General features: G+C 43.1%; 1 protein-coding gene across 1 annotated transcript in view; it reads right to left on the reverse strand.

Annotated features, from left to right (window-relative positions):
* Window positions 1-19,830, reverse strand: part of Tbx20 (T-box transcription factor 20) — a 55,702-nt gene that overhangs the window by 14,372 nt on the left and 21,500 nt on the right. The window contains exon 6 of the mRNA XM_038323226.1: window positions 16,661-16,737. Within this exon, the coding sequence (XP_038179154.1) occupies window positions 16,661-16,737 (77 nt within the window). The remainder of the gene's footprint in view (window positions 1-16,660; window positions 16,738-19,830) is intronic.

Genomic DNA, 19,830 nt, shown 5'->3' on the forward strand with positions numbered 1-19,830 from the left:
AAAGAAAAGATGTGCTCCTGTCTCATGATTTTAGAAGTTAAACATCCAAGAAAGGTCATGCTCACTTTTCTAGGGCCAAGATCAGCTCCATCTGCTGAGAGCCTCAAGCTATTTTGTAACTTGGTAGGTGACATCAAGTGACAGCATTAAGTGTTCCCAGTGAAAGGACACCCCCCTTCAAAAAAATGCCATAAGGTGGTAAAGAAAGCAAGAGAATACGCAAAGGAGGAGAGGTTTGGCTTGTACCACTCACTCCCTAGGTAGGCAATCTAATCTTTCAAGAACAAGAACTCATACCTGAGGGAAAAAGCATCAATCCCTCTTGATGACCTAGTACTCAAAGACATTACTTCCCAACACAGCCGCATTGAAAATAAAGTCACACAGCAAACCATAAAGAGTCAAGCTATTTTCCAGCCATTCATAATTAATGAGGCACAAATTTAGAATACTGGCAAAAATAACACAGTTCTTCGAGATGTTTAAGAGGTTTTACAGGTGCACAGCTACACATTGTCAATGCCTCACCCGATCCTCATCACCTCCATCCCACCCTCGTCATCTCCATCCCACCCCGTCATCTCCATCCCATCCTCATCATCTCCATCCCACCCCGTCATCTCCATCCCACCCTCATCACCTCCATCCCACCCTCATCACCTCCATCCCACCCTCATCACCTCCATCCCACCCTCATCATCTCCATCCCACCCCGTCATCTCCATCCCACCCTCATCACCTCCATCCCACCCTCATCACCTCCATCCCACCCTCATCACCTCCATCCCACCCTCATCACCTCCATCCCACCCTCATCACCTCCATCCCACCCCGTCATCTCCATCCAACCCTCGTCACCTCCATCCCACCCTCGTCACCTCCATCCCACCCTCGTCACCTCCATCCAACCCTCATCACCTCCATCCCACCCTCATCATCTCCATCCCACCCCGTCATCTCCATCCAACCCTCATCACCTCCATCCCACCCTCATCATCTCCATCCCACCCTCATCACCTCCATCCCACCCTCGTCATCTCCATCCCACCCTCGTCACCTCCATCCCACCCTTGTCATCTCCATCCCACCCTCGTCACCTCCATCCAACCCTTGTCATCTCCATCCTACCCTCGTCACCTCCATCCCACCCTCGTCATCTCCATCCCACCCTTGTCACCTCCATCCCACCCTCGTCATCTCCATCCAACCCTTGTCATCTCCATCCCACCCTCGTCACCTCCATCCCACCCTCGTCATCTCCATCCCACCCTCATCACCTCCATCCCACCCTCGTCACCTCCATCCCACCCTCGTCATCTCCATCCCACCCTCGTCATCTCCATCCCACCCTTGTCACCTCCATCCCACCCTCGTCACCTCCATCCAACCCTTGTCATCTCCATCCCACCCTCATCACCTCCATCCCACCCTTGTCACCTCCATCCCACCCTTGTCATCTCCATCCAACCCTTGTCATCTCCATCCCACCCTCGTCACCTCCATCCCACCCTTGTCACCTCCATCCCACCCTCGTCATCTCCATCCAACCCTTGTCATCTCCATCCCACCCTCGTCATCTCCATCCAACCCTTGTCATCTCCATCCAACCCTCATCATCTCCATCCAACCCTTGTCATCTCCATCCCACCCTCGTCACCTCCATCCCACCCCGTCATCTCCATCCCACCCTCATCATCTCCATCCCACCCCGTCATCTCCATGCCACCCTCATCACCTCCATCCCACCCTCGTCATCTCCATCCCACCCTCATCACCTCCATCCCACCCTCATCACCTCCATCCCACCCTCGTCATCTCCATCCCACCCTCATCACCTCCATCCCACCCTCGTCATCTCCATCCCACCCTTGTTATCTTCAGGTCAAAGCTGCAAGTATTAAAACAATGCTAATAACATCTTCACTACCAATGTGAAAACAGAAAAGAGAAACTAACAGATAGCTGCAACCATCACTACCTGGACTTCAGAATAAAGCAAGCCTTTGAATTTAACCCAGAAGAAGGCAAGGCAAGCCTGGACTGATGGCACATGTCTGGATTGCAAACATTAAGAAGCTGGGGTGGGAAGATGGGGTTCAAGTCTACTATAATGTGATCCTGACTCAAAAAGCGGGTGGAGAGAAAAGGTAAAAAGAAAAGGTCACCTGAAGAAGGTACGATTTCTTGGTGGGAAGTCACCTTGCTGTCAACTTTCCCCAGGTCATTAAAGCCATACCACATATAGTTAAAGTCTTTCTGTGAATCCTGTGGTCTCCATATACTAAGCTCTGTGGCTGGAGTAGAGAAGAAGCTACAGTGTGTAACTAAATATATAAACTAAAAACATGACTGTGTTCCAACAAAAATTACTGCATCTCGCTAGTCTTGTTCCCAAACCCCACATTTAAAAGTTTTATTCAATGTACAGAAATTTTTAAATGATTTTCTGAGGCTCTAAGTATGGCTTCTAAAGCAACATGGTAATATAAGCTTACGTATTTAATTTCCTGCTCTACTTTCATGACTAGAGAAACCCAGAAATTGAAGGACAATGACAACTCTATACTTGTATATTTCAGTCACAATATAAAAGAGATGGGGAGGCACACCCATGTGCCATTCACCAGTGTATAAAGAAAAATACTACTTGAGAACAATAAACCATTTTTTTCTAAATCTCAGCTTGGACTAGTTGGTGAGCAACAGGTTCCATACTCCTGAAGAGTAAGAGAAGCCAGCAAGTAACAGTGCACTTGGTTGGTTGGGAGGTCCTTCTGTCTATGTGTTGCTTTCATTGGTTAATGAATAAAGAAACTGCCTTGGCCTGTTGATAGAGCAGAACTTAGGTAGGTGGGGAAGACAGAATGGAATGCTGGGAGAAGGAAAGAGTCAGGGCGACGCCATGGATCTGCCACCGGAGATAGATGTGCTTTGCCAGTAAGCCACTGCCACATGGCAATACACAGATTAATAGAAATGGGTTCAATTAAGGTGTAAGAGTTAGCCAATAAGAAGCTAAAGCTAATGGGCCAAGTAGTGTTTTAATGAATACAATTTCTGTGTGGTTATTTTGGTTTTGAGTAGCCAGGACAAACAAGTGGCTTTCCTCCTACACTTGGTACCCTAAGCAGTGCCATCCATGACCCATATCTTGACTATCTCTAGAGAAGGGTGCATGCTCACTTAGCTGAGAGTGGTTGGAGCTTAACCCAGATGAGTTATGCTGCCAAGGCAGGCAAGAGAGCTATATGAATGCAAAGATTTAGTCCAGCAATGGGATTCAACTCACTATACCACACAGAATTAAAGTTTCCATGCTGCTGAAATGACAATGAATTAATTAACCTTCTTCAGGCTCAGTTTGAGGAGCTAACCAACCATCACATGATTTTATTCAGAGTCCATTTTGATTTCTAATATTAAGCAAACATTTTATCCTATAAATGAATTTTATAGGGGGATATTATAAAATATTCGACAATAAAAATAAGGAAAGCTACTCTTAAAATATAACAAGATTCCTTTTGAAACAAGTTTGCTGCAAACAACAGCTCTAGCTTGCACTTTGGAATTTTGACGTTTAATAAAATTAGAAGAATAAAACAAGAGTTTTATTCTTCTACAAATGGGGAACATTTTGAACTTGGTAAACTGTTCAGAAATAACAAAATAGTAATTGTCACATTTTATAGAAACTTAATAGAAACTGTCAGCAGAATATTACATGCAGCAGAAAGCATAATCAACACACTAGAAGATGGATAAATTCACTCCAAAAGTCAGAAGAAAGAGTTGAGGAGATGAAGGACCAGACAAAGACTCAGGGGTGCTGTGTATGTATAGAAGGAGTTTTAAAGCCTGACTGGGGGCAGATGAAAAGCAGCAACAGAGAGGAGAAATGCAAAAGCCAGAATAAGTTTTTCCTGAGCTTAATTAAGACTTCTTATCAGCACAAAACATTAATCATACTTAATTGCTAACAAAAAGTTTACAGTGGACAGATATTTGGTACTGTTTGAATTTTAAAGTTAAATAAACACTTCAGAAACATATTTTACAGAAAGAAAGAAGTAAGCTCCCTATAACTAAAACCATAAGTTTGGCATTAGCTTTTATCCCATTATCTACAAGAGCTCGATGGCATAGTCTTGTGTAGCAATTTCCTCTGAGATTAAACATTTAACTCTGGAGGGAATGTTATTAAGACACACGATGCTCTAAATCATCCTGTCCTACAGGGAAGCTCCATGAAACCCAGGAGTAAACAACTCATATGCTTTAGGAAGTTCCTGAAACTGATCAGATGCACTAGGATCCTCCTTTCCCAATCATATATAAGCTGCAAGGTCAGCTGAGAGATGCTTAAAGAGGCAGAGACCGTCCAGTTGTCTGAAAAGGGACACTGTACAATCTGTAGAGCTGCCTACAAGCTATGCAGTGTACTTCGATTTTAAAAGACCCCAAAGGCTGATATGATAAAAGTTTCAACCCCACAACAACTATTATTATTAGAAGTTTAATAGTTTATATGGATCCTGTTCTCATAAATGAGTTACTAGAAGTTTCTAGATGAATGGGTTACTATTGTGAGAACTTGCTGAAGAAAGTAAATCACTAGAGTAATGCTTTTGAAAAGAATTCCTAGCCTTCCTCCTTTATGAAAGCTATGAGGCATGGGGTGAGGGGCCTCCTCGGCCACTTCCATGGCCATGACATTCCACTTTACCTGAGATCCAAAGTAACATAGCCTGTCAACCATTGCTGTGAAATAGCCCCTTTGTACACTGCATGAATTTGTCATTTGAATTAGTTTAATAAATGCTGATTGGCCAGTAGGCAGGAAGTATAGGCAGGACAATCAAACTAAGAATGATGGGAAGGAGAAGGGCAGAGTGAAGAGCTGCCAATCAGATGCAGAGGGAGCAGGAGATGAACATGCCATGCTAATAAATGTACCGGCAATGGGCAGAGCATAAACAATGAATAGGGGTTAACTTAAAAATGTAAGAGCTAGTTAGTAATACACCTGAGCTATTGGCCAAGCATTTGTAATTAATATAATCCTCTGAGTATTTATTTGAGAGCAGCTGTGGAACACAGAAGCTTCTTCTTACAAACAGTGGTCTGAAATTAATGAAACTATAAACTAAAATTAATCCTTATCCATGTAAGTGTTCTTGCGTACTTTGTTACAGAAACATACATTAATAACACAATGCATGAAGAAGAGAATATTCATGGCCTTCCAGAATCATTCACTATAAGTTTGCTACCAACTGAGAGTCAAATGAATCCAATTCCAGTAGGTGGAAAGAGTATGGAAGAAATAAGTATGAGAAGAGTTAAAACTAAAAAGATTGTGGCTAATGTGGTTAATGTATTATAATAAAATAAGAAAGACACAAAACGGCATAGGGATGAAAATCTGGACTCAAATTATTCAAAGAAAAATTATTGGTTGATGAAGGTTGGTATCTAAAATAGGAAAATATGCAGTTTCACTTTCATTCAAAACAGAGAACTATCAATTTTAGAATCATTTAATTCTAGAATTTAAAGGTGATGATCTTGAGTTTAAAGGTAATATCTGAGAGCGATATACTGACCATTAGAGAAGGGGATTTTATGGAAAGATGGCTACATGTCATGCTGTCGACTCAGCAGTTTCAGGGTGTACCTTCCTTGAGGGACTATATTTTATACAGCACAATTTCAGCCCTTCTGAGCCCGATTACTAAGGCTGGTGTTTCTGTCCCACTATCGCCTCCTCCAGTCTAGCACAAGCACATAGCATTGCCAGAATAAATAGTTACAAACGCAAAAATAGCCACTTATGCTCTTCTGGATTAATTCAGAGACATATAGCATATCAGATCATCTCAAAGAAACCAAGACTGTGACAGTGCCATGCCCATGAGACCGGTGTGTGATGCACCTCTCCTAAAATACATTTAAAATCGGACATATACCAATGGCAAGGCAGTACCTGTCAGTCATCAGACTACCTAGGATATGTATCATGAGACAGCCAGGGATAAACTTCTAAGGTTAGGGCTGGAAAGACAGCCCAGCAGTTGAGAGCACATACTGTTCATGAACAGAACCCACTTTCAGCTTCCAGCATCCTCATCAGGATCCTCACAACCACCTGTGGCTCCAGCTTCATGGAATCTGATACCCTCTTCTAGCAAGGTAGGCGCGTACATCCCCATGGTGCACATAAATACACTCAGGTACACACAAACACACACACACACACACCCCTCACAATAAATAAATCTTAAAAAAAAATAAAACTCTGGGTGTATACCCAGGCTTCAGTTCAGTGCTATCTACCTGCTTGATGCTGCCACGGGGAACTGTCTGCACTCTAAACTGAATGTCCTGACAGCCCCTCCCCTGCAGCTCCTCCCCTGCAGTCCCTCCCCTCATCTTACCTGACAGATCTGCCCTGAATAGCCTGTGTCTGGGCTCAGCAGCTCTCATCTGATCACCTTCCTGATTATTACAACTCTGCCTTCACTTTCAGCAAGGTTCTTCTGATTCCTGAGTAGCATTAACCCTTCCTTGCCCACCCTCTCACTCCTGCATCATTGTGTGAATGTCAGTGATCCTGCTCATTAAGGTTAGACTAGAAAAAAGAATTTGCATTTGTCCAATAAGTGAACTTAAGACTCTTTGGGTGAGTTAAAGCCTAAGAAACGATGGAGCTTGTGAATTTACTAGTGCTAAGTCCTGACTCTGACTATGGGAAAAGACAAAGAGTCCGTCTACATTGCTGGCATAACTTGCCCAGGCAACCTTGTTTCTGACAAGCCAAACAGGCTTTGATGCCCAGCTGTCTCAAGTCATGTGACTAATGACAGAGCACCAGTATCACTCAGCTTTATTTGTCACATCTACAAGGCAGAGATAGGCTTTCTGGTGAGTGATCGCTTTGAAGAGTAATGAGAATTCACCTTTCCAGTGTGTACCTCACTGCCGAGCATGTATGAGGAGATCCCATTACAGTACTAAGAGTGAAGCAAGCGGAGGCTGTCCTACACAGGACACAGACTCTAACAGCTGTCCTACACAGGACACAGACCCTAACAGCTGTCCTACACAGGACACAGACTCTAACAGCTGTCCTACACAGGACACAGACTCTAACAGCTGTCCTACACAGGACACAGACTCTAACAGCTGTCCTACACAGGACACAGACTCTAACAGCTGTCCTACACAGGACACAGACTCTAACAGCTGTCCTACACAGGACACAGACTCCACAACAGCTGTCCTACACAGGACACAGACTCTAACAGCTGTCCTACACAGGACACAGACTCTAACAGCTGTCCTACACAGGACACAGACTCTAACAGCTGTCCTACACAGGACACAGACTCCACAACAGCTGTCCTACACAGGACACAGACTCTAACAGCTGTCCTACACAGGACACAGACTCTAACAGCTGTCCTACACAGGACACAGACTCTAACAGCTGTCCTACACAGGACACAGACCCTAACAGCTGTCCTACACAGGACACAGACTCTAACAGCTGTCCTACACAGGACACAGACTCTAACAGCTGTCCTACACAGGACACAGACTCTAACAGCTGTCCTACACAGGACACAGACTCTAACAGCTGTCCTACACAGGACACAGACTCTAACAGCTGTCCTACACAGGACACAGACTCTAACAGCTGTCCTACACAGGACACAGACTCTAACAGCTGTCCTACACAGGACACAGACTCTAACAGCTGTCCTACACAGGACACAGACTCTAACAGCTGTCCTACACAGGACACAGACTCTAACAGCTGTCCTACACAGGACACAGACTCTAACAGCTGTCCTACACAGGACACAGACCCTAACAGCTGTCCTACACAGGACACAGACTCTAACAGCTGTCCTACACAGGACACAGACTCTAACAGCTGTCCTACACAGGACACAGACTCTAACAGCTGTCCTACACAGGACACAGACTCTAACAGCTGTCCTACACAGGACACAGACTCTAACAGCTGTCCTACACAGGACACAGACTCTAACAGCTGTCCTACACAGGACACAGACTCTAACAGCTGTCCTACACAGGACACAGACTCTAACAGCTGTCCTACACAGGACACAGACTCTAACAGCTGTCCTACACAGGACACAGACTCTAACAGCTGTCCTACACAGGACACAGACTCTAACAGCTGTCCTACACAGGACACAGACTCTAACAGCTGTCCTACACAGGACACAGACTCTAACAGCTGTCCTACACAGGACACAGACTCTAACAGCTGTCCTACACAGGACACAGACTCTAACAGCTGTCCTACACAGGACACAGACTCTAACAGCTGTCCTACACAGGACACAGACTCTAACAGCTGTCCTACACAGGACACAGACTCTAACAGCTGTCCTACACAGGACACAGACTCTAACAGCTGTCCTACACAGGACACAGACTCTAACAGCTGACCTACACAGGACACAGACTCTAACAGCTGTCCTACACAGGACACAGACTCTAACAGCTGTCCTACACAGGACACAGACTCTAACAGCTGTCCTACACAGGACACAGACTCCACAACAGCTGTCCTACACAGGACACAGACTCTAACAGCTGTCCTACACAGGACACAGACTCTAACAGCTGTCCTACACAGGACACAGACTCTAACAGCTGTCCTACACAGGACACAGACTCTAACAGCTGTCCTACACAGGACACAGACTCTAACAGCTGTCCTACACAGGACACAGACTCTAACAGCTGTCCTACACAGGACACAGACTCTAACAGCTGTCCTACACAGGACACAGACTCTAACAGCTGTCCTACACAGGACACAGACTCTAACAGCTGTCCTACACAGGACACAGACTCTAACAGCTGTCCTACACAGGACACAGACTCTAACAGCTGTCCTACACAGGACACAGACTCTAACAGCTGTCCTACACAGGACACAGACTCTAACAGCTGTCCTACACAGGACACAGACTCCACAACAGCTGTCCTACACAGGACACAGACTCTAACAGCTGTCCTACACAGGACACAGACTCTAACAGCTGTCCTACACAGGACACAGACTCTAACAGCTGTCCTACACAGGACACAGACTCTAACAGCTGTCCTACACAGGACACAGACTCTAACAGCTGTCCTACACAGGACACAGACTCTAACAGCTGTCCTACACAGGACACAGACTCTAACAGCTGTCCTACACAGGACACAGACTCTAACAGCTGTCCTACACAGGACACAGACTCTAACAGCTGTCCTACACAGGACACAGACTCTAACAGCTGTCCTACACAGGACACAGACTCTAACAGCTGTCCTACACAGGACACAGACTCTAACAGCTGTCCTACACAGGACACAGACTCTAACAGCTGTCCTACACAGGACACAGACTCTAACAGCTGTCCTACACAGGACACAGACTCTAACAGCTGTCCTACACAGGACACAGACTCTAACAGCTGTCCTACACAGGACACAGACTCTAACAGCTGTCCTACACAGGACACAGACTCTAACAGCTGTCCTACACAGGACACAGACTCTAACAGCTGTCCTACACAGGACACAGACTCTAACAGCTGTCCTACACAGGACGCAGACTCTAACAGCTGTCCTACACAGGACACAGACTCTAACAGCTGTCCTACACAGGACACAGACTCTAACAGCTGTCCTACACAGGACACAGACTCCACAACAGCTGTCCTACACAGGACAGACTCCACAACAGCTGTCCTACACAAGACACAGACTCTAACAGCTGTCCTACACAGGACACAGACTTCACAACAGCTGTCCTACACAGGACACAGACTTCACAACAGCTGTCCTACACAGGACACAGACTTCACAACAGCTGTCCTACACAGGACACAGACTCCACAATAGCTGTCCTACACAGGACAGACTCTAACAGCTGTCCTACACAGTACACAAACCCTAACAGCTGTCCTACACAGGACACAGACTCTAACAGCTGTCCTACACAGGACACAGACCCTAACAGCTGTCCTACACAGGACACAGACTCCACAACAGCTGTCCTACACAGGACACAGACTCTAACAGCTGTCCTACACAGGACACAGACCCTAACAGCTGTCCTACACAGGACACAGACTCTAACAGACTCTAACAGTGTCCTACACAGTACACAGACCCTAACAGCTGTCCTACACAGGACACAGACTCCACAACAGCTGTCCTACACAGGACACAGACTCCACAACAGCTGTCCTACACAGGACACAGACTCCACAACAGCTGTCCTACACAGGACACAGACTCCACAACAGCTGTCCTACACAGGATGCAGGCTCATATCAGAGAAGCACCATACAAATTAACTGTGCCAGTCTTATAGAGGTTTATCGAAGAGAAAGCAAAGACCTTCACACATTTTCCAGATATACTGAATGATATTTTTAAGGACACATCATCAACAACACAACTTACCAGCAATACTTGAGTGTTAGTAATACCAGACTCTACGTTCTGAAGACATTAGAATACAAAGGCTGAAATGAGGGCATTAAGTACAGTGCTGGTGGAGAATCTAAGTGTTCCCACTTAGCCTAGGCAAGCTAGGAGAAAGACAAGAGACCAGAGTGTCTAGAGCAAATGGGCAGGAGAGGAACAGATGCACTTGTTTGGAGACCAGGGAGAACTCACTGGGCCTTCAGTGAGTAACTAGAGAACTGGGTACAGCTTCCTGTCACTGAGAAAGTCCTTCTGATTGCTCTAATGAAAACAGACAGAAGGACAGAAAGGGTGGAGGCAAACAGATCGAGTAGAAAATTAATGTACTAATCTAGGAGAAAGAGGATAGTGGCTCCATTTGTATGGCAAGCAACATGGCAAGTGTTTGGGGCTCTACAGTATATTTCGAATGATTAGATGATAAGAGTCACCAGCTCTTTCGAGACAAAAAGAGGAGTCACAGTGACCTCCCAGATGATGGCAGAGCGTGGGACAGAATCAGTCATGACTGCATCAGGAGCAATGAGGGAAGAGCATGTGGAGGGGGCAGTAGCACATTCTGTTTCAGGTAGGTAAAATCTGAGGTGCTTTTAGCCAGGAAGGGACAGTAAAAGCAGTGGCTAGTTAAATGTTGGAATCTGGAGAGAACTCAACAAGCCCTGTAGAGTTGGCCTCAATCAGAGACAGACTTCCCACGATGCATGTGCAGCCTATGAAGCAAAGATGGAAGATCTAAGGTCTGTATCACCTCACCACTACAGAGCAGACAATGAGGATGGAACAGCAGGAAAGTCTAATTGGAAACCAGGAGAGGGAGAAGCTGAGAAACCCAGAAAGGAAACGGAGAGATGTACTAGATTTGCTGATGTGCTGAGCAGACTGAGGCCTGGAAACTGGCCTGGTGGGTCACAGGCAGCCAGGCCAAGGTGGACTGTGGGGCAGTAGTGAAGCTCTACGAGACAGGGCAGAAGAAAGGGAAGGAAAGAACTGGAGAAAGTATGTACAATTCTGAGAAGGCATAAAAAGGAACAAAAATTAGGCAATGCAAGCAGGAAATGCTTATTTTTGTCTTAAAGAAATGTCAGTATGTTTGTATGTTGAAGAAAAAGAGGAGAATGCACTGGTATCATGACTTCAAAAAAATTAAAGGGCAATCAAAAGAAAAGGTTAAAGGAGAGTGCATGCATGGTTAGACGAAGCTCAAGTCAAAGCAAATGCCCTAAATGAGACAAAGTCCATCTATAGCTAGCTATGACTTGTGGAACAAACTAGGAATTTTGACAAAGAAGTGGTCCTCTCAAAAAACACTGAAGCTGGTGTTTGTGCCAGCCTAATACACTCTTTGGGTAAAGGTTATTTCTTTTCTATTGAAACTAAATCCAAAAGTGAAAAGAAGAAATACTATATTTCCATTAAGCAAACTGAATTTGATAGTGAGAATGAAGGCACTGAAAGGGTCAAAGAGAGAAAGAGGAACGAAGTACTACCCATTACAAATATCAGCAGAAAGTCTTAAACAGAACACAGATAACTCAAGTCTGACATATACTTCCAAAGCCACATAAAATCCAGATGGGAATTATTCCAAAAATAAGATAAAAATTCAAAAGGCAATATGAGAATAATAAATCATATTATTATGTAAAAGTAGACAAAAAATTCAAATCAACTCAACAGATTCTAAAAGAATATTGAATGTAAACCTAACAGTGTTGGGCTGGAGCAATGACTCAGAGGTTAAGAGCACTGACTGCTCCTCTGGAGGTCCTGAGTTCAATTCCCAGCAACCACATTGTGGCTCACAACCATCTGTAATGAGATCTGGTGCCCTCTTCTGGACTCAGATGTACATGCAGGCAGAACACTGTATACATAATAAATAAATAAATCTTTTAAAAAAAAAAACCTAACAGTGTTGGCTTAAAGGAACTTCTAATTGCGGCCCTGGTGCTTCCGGGGCTTGTGTAATAAGGAGCACCCATCTGAAAGCCAACCAGCAGAAACTACGCACAGCAAGACCCAAGAAGCACTACAAAGGACAGAGAGAAGAAAAGAGAAGAATGTCAGAGATTGTGTTTTTCGGCAATATGCTTTAGTCCTTGTCAAAGAGAAAGAAGTTGCTTTAAATATGTAACTATAAAAGATAAAAATTATCATCTCTTGTAAAGACTGTGAAGCAATATAAGTGGAAATCAACAAACATTAGAATTTATTAAACTAACCTTTGTTCACTACAGTGATGGAATGATATGGGGAATTTGATCATTTTAATAAACAAGAACAGTCTGGTTTCTAAATTAAAATTGTACTTATCACAGCACACTGTCTCATAAAAACTCCTTATTACAGTATTTTCTAGTGGAATAAAATGCTAGCCACATATGTAATTCTCCAATAGTTCAGTGGCTGCATAAAGAAGCAATAAAATATATTTTATTTAATCCAATAACCTAAAATATTTTAATATCTAATGAATATTATAAACTTCTTTTGGTTTTTCAAAACACTGTTTCCCAGTAGCTGTCTTGATTCCTGCCATGATAAACAATACCTTGAATGGAGAGCTAAAACAAACCCATTCTTCCTTAAAGGCTTTTGTCAAAGTACTCATGATGCATAAATGGCTTTCATAGGTTGATAGGAGACAGACAATGCAAAAGAACAAAAATAGACCTCCAGAAACAGATAGGCAATTCCTAAAAGAGAATTTTATTTAGACCATCATCTTAGCAAAAATGAAACGGTGACCACCATTTTTGACAGAATACAAATATATGGACAGACAATCTTTCTTTCCTTCTTCCTTTGTTTTAATGCCTAAATGAGCTTTCTTGGAAAACTTGGCTGTGTGTTAAATATATTTGAGGACATGTGTCCACTCATTATAGGAGATAATTAACTAGTCAGAATCACACAGACAGAAACTAAAATCGATCAGGCCAGGAGAAAGAAAGGGGAATGGGGACTGAGCATACCATTTCTTTGTGATACTGAGAACATTCTGGAAAAGGATAGAGGTGCTGGCTGCATGACGTTATGAATCTACTTAATGTCACAGCGTATCATGCTTAAAAATGATTAAAATAGTATTTTTAATTTTATATATTTGAACACTGTTTTCTAAATCATGTGACAATAAAGTTTATTAAATCATTTCCTGTTATTGAAAGCTTAAGTTCTTTCCCCAGTAAAATTGACATTAAAAAATAGCATTATAGTAGAAAAATAAATAAAACCACATGTTTTCACCCAGTATTTTTACTACTGGCTACTTATCCTATATACATAATCAATAATACATTTAAAGAAATACATTTTTTCCTGTCATTGTTTAAAATGGGAACAAAATAAAAACCATAAGTAACTAAAATTGTGGTGGAAAATGAAAAAAAACAAGACTAATTTAAAAATTATAAGGTAAATATATCTAGAGGGAAAGTGGTTAAAAATAGCATCTGGTAACTGGTGTCCTCAGAAAAAAGAACCCAGGGGAACACACAGGCACCAAAGTCTGTTGTTGTTTTTATGCTTCTTCCTTCCTGGTCAACATTCTTTGGTTTTTTGTTCAGCAGTTGAGCAGTAATTCTTTGTCCAAGGAGCAGGACTAACAAAAGCACTGACTTTTGAAGAAAATATCCTAAGTTATCTTCCCTTCCTCAGAAGTCTGTATGAAGCCCCCCTAAAAGTGGGGAGGGATGGAGAACACAGCAGGCTAGAGGCTGTCCTAGGCTCCTTAATACATAGAACCAGCAACAATGCTTTCCCTGGTCTAAATGGTTAAAAATTCATTTCTGTGGAGTCATCCCTTTGGGCTTTGTAGTGTGCTTCCACTCCTGATAAGGACATGAGTTTGCTTTACAACTCAGGACGCTGACCCTGCACAGGGAGGCTGCACATGAAGGGCAGAAAGGACACATCCAGCGACACAGACCCCGCCAAACCCAGACCCAGAACAACCATGAGGCCTCAAGAAGCACCCAGCGCTGGTAGTTACGAAAAGGCCACGTTAAAGTCCAAGAGCACATGTCCCATGCTGACAGTATTTGGGGGCGGCTGTCCTCCACAGTAAGTTATAAATCTAGAACAGGAAACTTGAAATCATTAAAGTCACATATTTATTACATCATATTCAGTTAGGTTAGAAAAATGCAGCGTCTGTCATCGTGTTATAAAAAAATGTGTTTCCCCTCAGATCTCTCATGAAGAAAAGCTCCCAGAATTGATACAGATAGGGCTGTTTTCAATCAGTTACAAGGAACAATTCAATTACTACATGGTTTAGTGCAGTAACTGACTCCAGACTAATTTAATTTCTTTAGGTCTCTAAAGATCAATTGATCTGATTTGTCCCATCCCCAAAGGCTATTTAGGAAAAATTCAGACTTAAATACCTGGAAATGAAATCCAAAACCTTGGCCAGTTTCACACCACTTAGGTCATCTTGCAAACTTTCAGCTAGTCACATCAGAGCGCTCTCTTGGCCTTAGGACCATCGCAAGCCACTTAGCTTCACAAGCAAGCGAGTGCTCCCACATCAGAGCGCTTATTCAATAAGTGGAAAATGTGGCCACATGCATTATCAAATCTGTTGTTCTAAAGGGCAGCCAGGCTGGGCTCCTATCTCCTGAGCATGGGGCAACTCCAGGCCTATTTTTACTCTAAGATCAGCTCACAGAGAGCGTTCAGAGTTACTCAGACAGGGTCTAAAGGGTTAGACTCAAGGCTACTCTAAGATGAGAGACTCAGAAACATTTCTGCCCTTGGGGTTTATGTGCACTTTTATAAATGCCACCATCCACAATTCTCCAACCAACCTGCTTTTTGAGACTCGGGCAATAGATGTCCCTTCAGTGGCCTAAGGTTTATTGCTGACAGCACCACTCCAACCAGTAGTCAGACTCTCCAGCAATTAGTCTTTCTTTTATAACTCAACCTCTCCGGCTCCCTACGCAGCCTCTACATCCATTCCCTCCAAGTATGCCAACCACTCGGTGCTCTGCCACTTTGGCAGGTTTCAGAAGAATCAGACACAAGTTGATAAAGCACAATTAACTTTTCATTTGAGTTGCCAAGACAGATTGGACAGAGGTGTCAAGGTCAGATATGCCCATGTGGTAAACAATAAAACAAAAAGCAGAAATGTGTGGCAGTTGACAGGAGAGTCGCACAAAAATATTAAGATACAGTAAGTAAGGGGGCTGGTAGCTATGCGGTGTTCCGCCCATTAGCAAACATGTCAGACCTAGTATGAAGATGAAGGATAGAAATTTACTGTGTGTAAAGAGTGTAGATAATCAATTGGGTCAAAATCTTCTCGAAAAAATACATTTCAGAGCCGGGCGGTGGTGGCGCACGCCTTTAATCCCAGCACTCGGGAGGCAGAGGCAGGCGGATCTCTGAGTTCGAGGCCAGCCTGGTCTACAAGAGCTAGTTCCAGGACAGGCTCTAGAAACTACAGGGAAACCCTGTCTCGAAAAACCAAAAAAAAAAAAAATACATTTCAGCATTCATAACATGCTAGTAGCTATGGATCTCCATCACTCCGTGGTGTCCAATGACAACAAACAGCTGTCACTGTGGAGGGGGTAAGTGTCACATGCACGGCTGCTTCTTGTCTGCTTCTTGTATGCTTCCAGGTCCTCAGACTTGATATTTATTTCTCCGATTAAAGATAGCAACCCACTTTACGGATAAAATTGTGTGGCCTCAAATTAAATGGCATTCCCTTTGTTCAAAATTGCAAATCATCCCTGAGTTCTTTGTGTTACCAAGCACATCCCCTTCTGAAGGAAAATGGCTATAAAGTCCCTCAAAGTGGCGCTCAGTAAGACAGTGTTCGATTGTAACTAGGACCCACTTTCTGATCACAGAAAACCCAATGTTTCACAGTGGAAGACACGGTCCATATCAAATAAACCTCTTTTCTGGGGAATCATTTGAGAGATCCTGCAGCAGGCACTCTCGAGATGGAGGAGCTGTACAATGACAGGACTTATGGTTGGAGAAGGAAAGGTGCAGAGACAATGGAAACTGCATGCTGTAAAACCGTGCTTCGTGGGCGTTAAGAGGCACCTGTTCTTACGACCCACTCTTTTATCTTATCTGGACAAAAGAACAAACAGAAATTTCTCATTACCTCTCAATGTCAGTGAGCCTGGAAGAGTCCCGGAATCCTTTGGCAAACGGATTGCTGTCTATTTTCAGCTTGGTTATCTAGGAAGGAAAAAATGGGTACAAAACGATCTCATTTCAGAGGTCAACGAGACAAAATCAGAAATAGTTTTTTTTTCATTTCCCATAAACCCCAGTGATCCTGTAAGCATCAGGAGAAGTTTGGGGTTGGGTGAGGGACAAGTCCACAGGTGTACTGGGGTCATGACTGAGAGAGCCAAGGTTTGGTGGCCTTGCAGGCAAGACTAGACATGAAACTAGATCGTGAAGGATTTAAAGTGCTAGGGAAAGGCTAGGACCAACTGGGGCATGGGAACTACCTAGATGGGAGAGTTGTGCAGACTGTGTGTGCTGTTGGGGGAGGTAAGAATGGAAGCAAAGACACCATCTCATTCTGACTTGGAAGCATGAAATAACTTTTTGAGCAGGTGACTATATACTGTAATAGATAAGAAGATTGGAAGGCTAATAATAGCCCATGTTCAACACTGTGCTGATATTGACGTGTTTTATATAAATGCAGGATATGAAGCCTTCAAAGTATAAGTTTATTACCATTATCCTTTCCGTTCGCCTAATTTAGAATGGAAACAGTTACTTTGTCAGCCTTCTGTTCAATGTCACTTACATAACTATGCTTATCTAGAAACAATGACTTTCTAGTAAGAATCAGTCTCCAACGTTAAGTGTTTACATTTCGGAATTTATAAATCTTGTAGTGTTACTGTTAACACAGAGAGACCCATTAGACCCTGTTTGCCACACCTCTGAGGAAAAATACTTCAGGCTGTGAAGCAAAAACCGAGGAAGGCCTGATGAGAACAGACCGGAATAGATTTCTGTTAGCACTAAAAGGAACCTCACCAATGAACAAGGTATGCCCTCATCTGGCAAACAGTCACAGTGAGTCACAAGGAGCTCCAGGACCCAAGTACAGCCTGTTCCTAGCTGAATTACTAACAGGGAACCCTTTCAAGAGGGTCTTAGCTTGTAACATCAAACTTGGGATACAAGTTCATCTTTGGAGGGAGACACACAAAATACTCTGAGCAGGGAAAAAGGAGCCATAGGTGTGGAATGTCCTCTGCTTCACACTAAAGAGAAAACAATTAAAACAGAATTTTACATGATAACTATAAAATTTATTAAAAGTAAGTATATTATTTATATATAAAACAGAGCTTTACAACAAATACTACTTTGGAAAAAAAACTGATCAGACTGTATCCAAAGTTCAATGCTTCGAGTTTCTCTTGTCACTATAAGGAAAGACGCCACTTCCTTTTGAAAATATTCTCGATGTGAATTGTGTTTGCAAGGCTGCCGAGAAGCTTTCACCTCCCTTAGGGTGCTCCCCATCACACAGGTGGACCCTCTTCTCTATCTGCAGCACTGGCAGGCCCCAGGAAGAGCCTGTGACTTAGAGCCCTGGGGGTATCTGCTCACTCAGAACCTCCCCTGCAGAGCAGCGAAATGATAACGAGGTTCCTTTTCAGCAAAATTATAGATATTGCTAGACAGGGATGGAACCATGATAGACAGTAAGATCTATTTACGACGAAAAATAATAATAAAATGTGCACAGAGCCGAGTCCTCCAAGGCCTCAGGTGGCTTCTGCAGTGTGCACATCCAACACTTCAGGATGAGAATCTCTTCTCATGCATGGCTGCCTCTCCTGAAGACCAGTCTGTTCAGTCATTTGTTTCAGACTTGAACTTGTTTCTGAATGTCAGCTTTCAAGAAGAATAATATTGTTTATTCAATATAAATCATAAAAAATACTTTAAGTCCACACAACCAAAATGCCCTAAGATTCTAAGTCCTAGCAAGATTTCAGTCTTTAAGGGGAAAGATGTTCTTTCTGCTCAGCAACTGTAATGTAAAATACTCTATAATGTTAAACTGTCTTAGGGCTCCTGAAATGTTTGGGCAATCATTAGCCAGTACCTATGTAATGAGGATCCGTTGCTTTGGTGCAGGGTAAGGGCGGGTGGAGAACACCTGCTCTCTGCCTTGACAGGGCCTGAAACCCCATGGAGCAAGTGCAGAGATACACCGTGAGGAGCCCTGGGTGGTGGGTGATGTGGGTCCATTGCAAGGTGGTGACACTAAGGGCAACTCAAACCCAAATGAAAATTTTAACTGTGCGCCCAAACAACAAAGGCAGATCTTGCTCTCAGTAACGTATTCTAAAACTGAAAAGTGACTGGATTTGCTGGTAGTTAAAATTGTCTGGAGATAATGGCAGATGCTGTGTCTAACGTGGAGGGCAACATCAGAAGTTCTTGGAGCCATTTCTCTTCGCTGTGAACCACAGCCAGCTCTATTTGGTTGCAGATAAACTATGTGACAGAAAGAAGTGTTTACATTATGATGGTTGCTTTGTCCTGGAAAGGATTTTGAAAAATTTGTAATTGGTTTTCATATTTTCAAAGTTTAAAGCTCAGTGGCTTTGAGTGGGGTTAAAATCCTCCATTGCCCTGATACGAGTGAGAAATGTATACCAATGAATGTGTCCATGACCTAACATCATTATTATTATTATTATTATTATTATTATTATTATTATTATTGTTGTTGTTGTTGTTATAACATTGTGCCTGGAAAGGAACTAAATACAGCATGAGTTTCGTTATTTCTTAGAATTATCATTCATTATTATAATTATCTACCACAAAATGTTTTAAACTTTCCTTTTTATGCCATTCACTGGTATCAATGATAGCCTTTCTTCTCCACATCTTCATATAATTTCAAGCTTCAGAAAAACTGCAATAGGGCATGGTCCTCTGTATATCTAGGCCTACTAATAAAGTACAATGATGATTTAATTTAGAACGATAATTAGAAAGGAACCCAAGACAATCACCTGATGTTTACTTTCTCTATGGATGAGTTTGACTAAATCCAGGGGGGGAAATCACTGATTTTGAGCATTAGAGGAGAAAAAAAGCTGGGTGAATCTGGGGTTGTGGTTATATTACCTCCAGTGAATATAGCAGCACAGAGATTGTAGTTCCCTTTATAGCTTATGTGGCTCAGCTCACCTCCAGACCCAGCAGACAACCACAGCAGTAGTTCCAGACAGGACTGTTGAGCTTTATGCTAAGGACAAACCACTAAATTGTGATTTA

This window comes from Arvicola amphibius, chromosome 3 (genome assembly GCF_903992535.2).
Source record: "Arvicola amphibius chromosome 3, mArvAmp1.2, whole genome shotgun sequence".
In the NCBI taxonomy this organism is placed as follows: Eukaryota; Metazoa; Chordata; class Mammalia; order Rodentia; family Cricetidae; genus Arvicola; species Arvicola amphibius.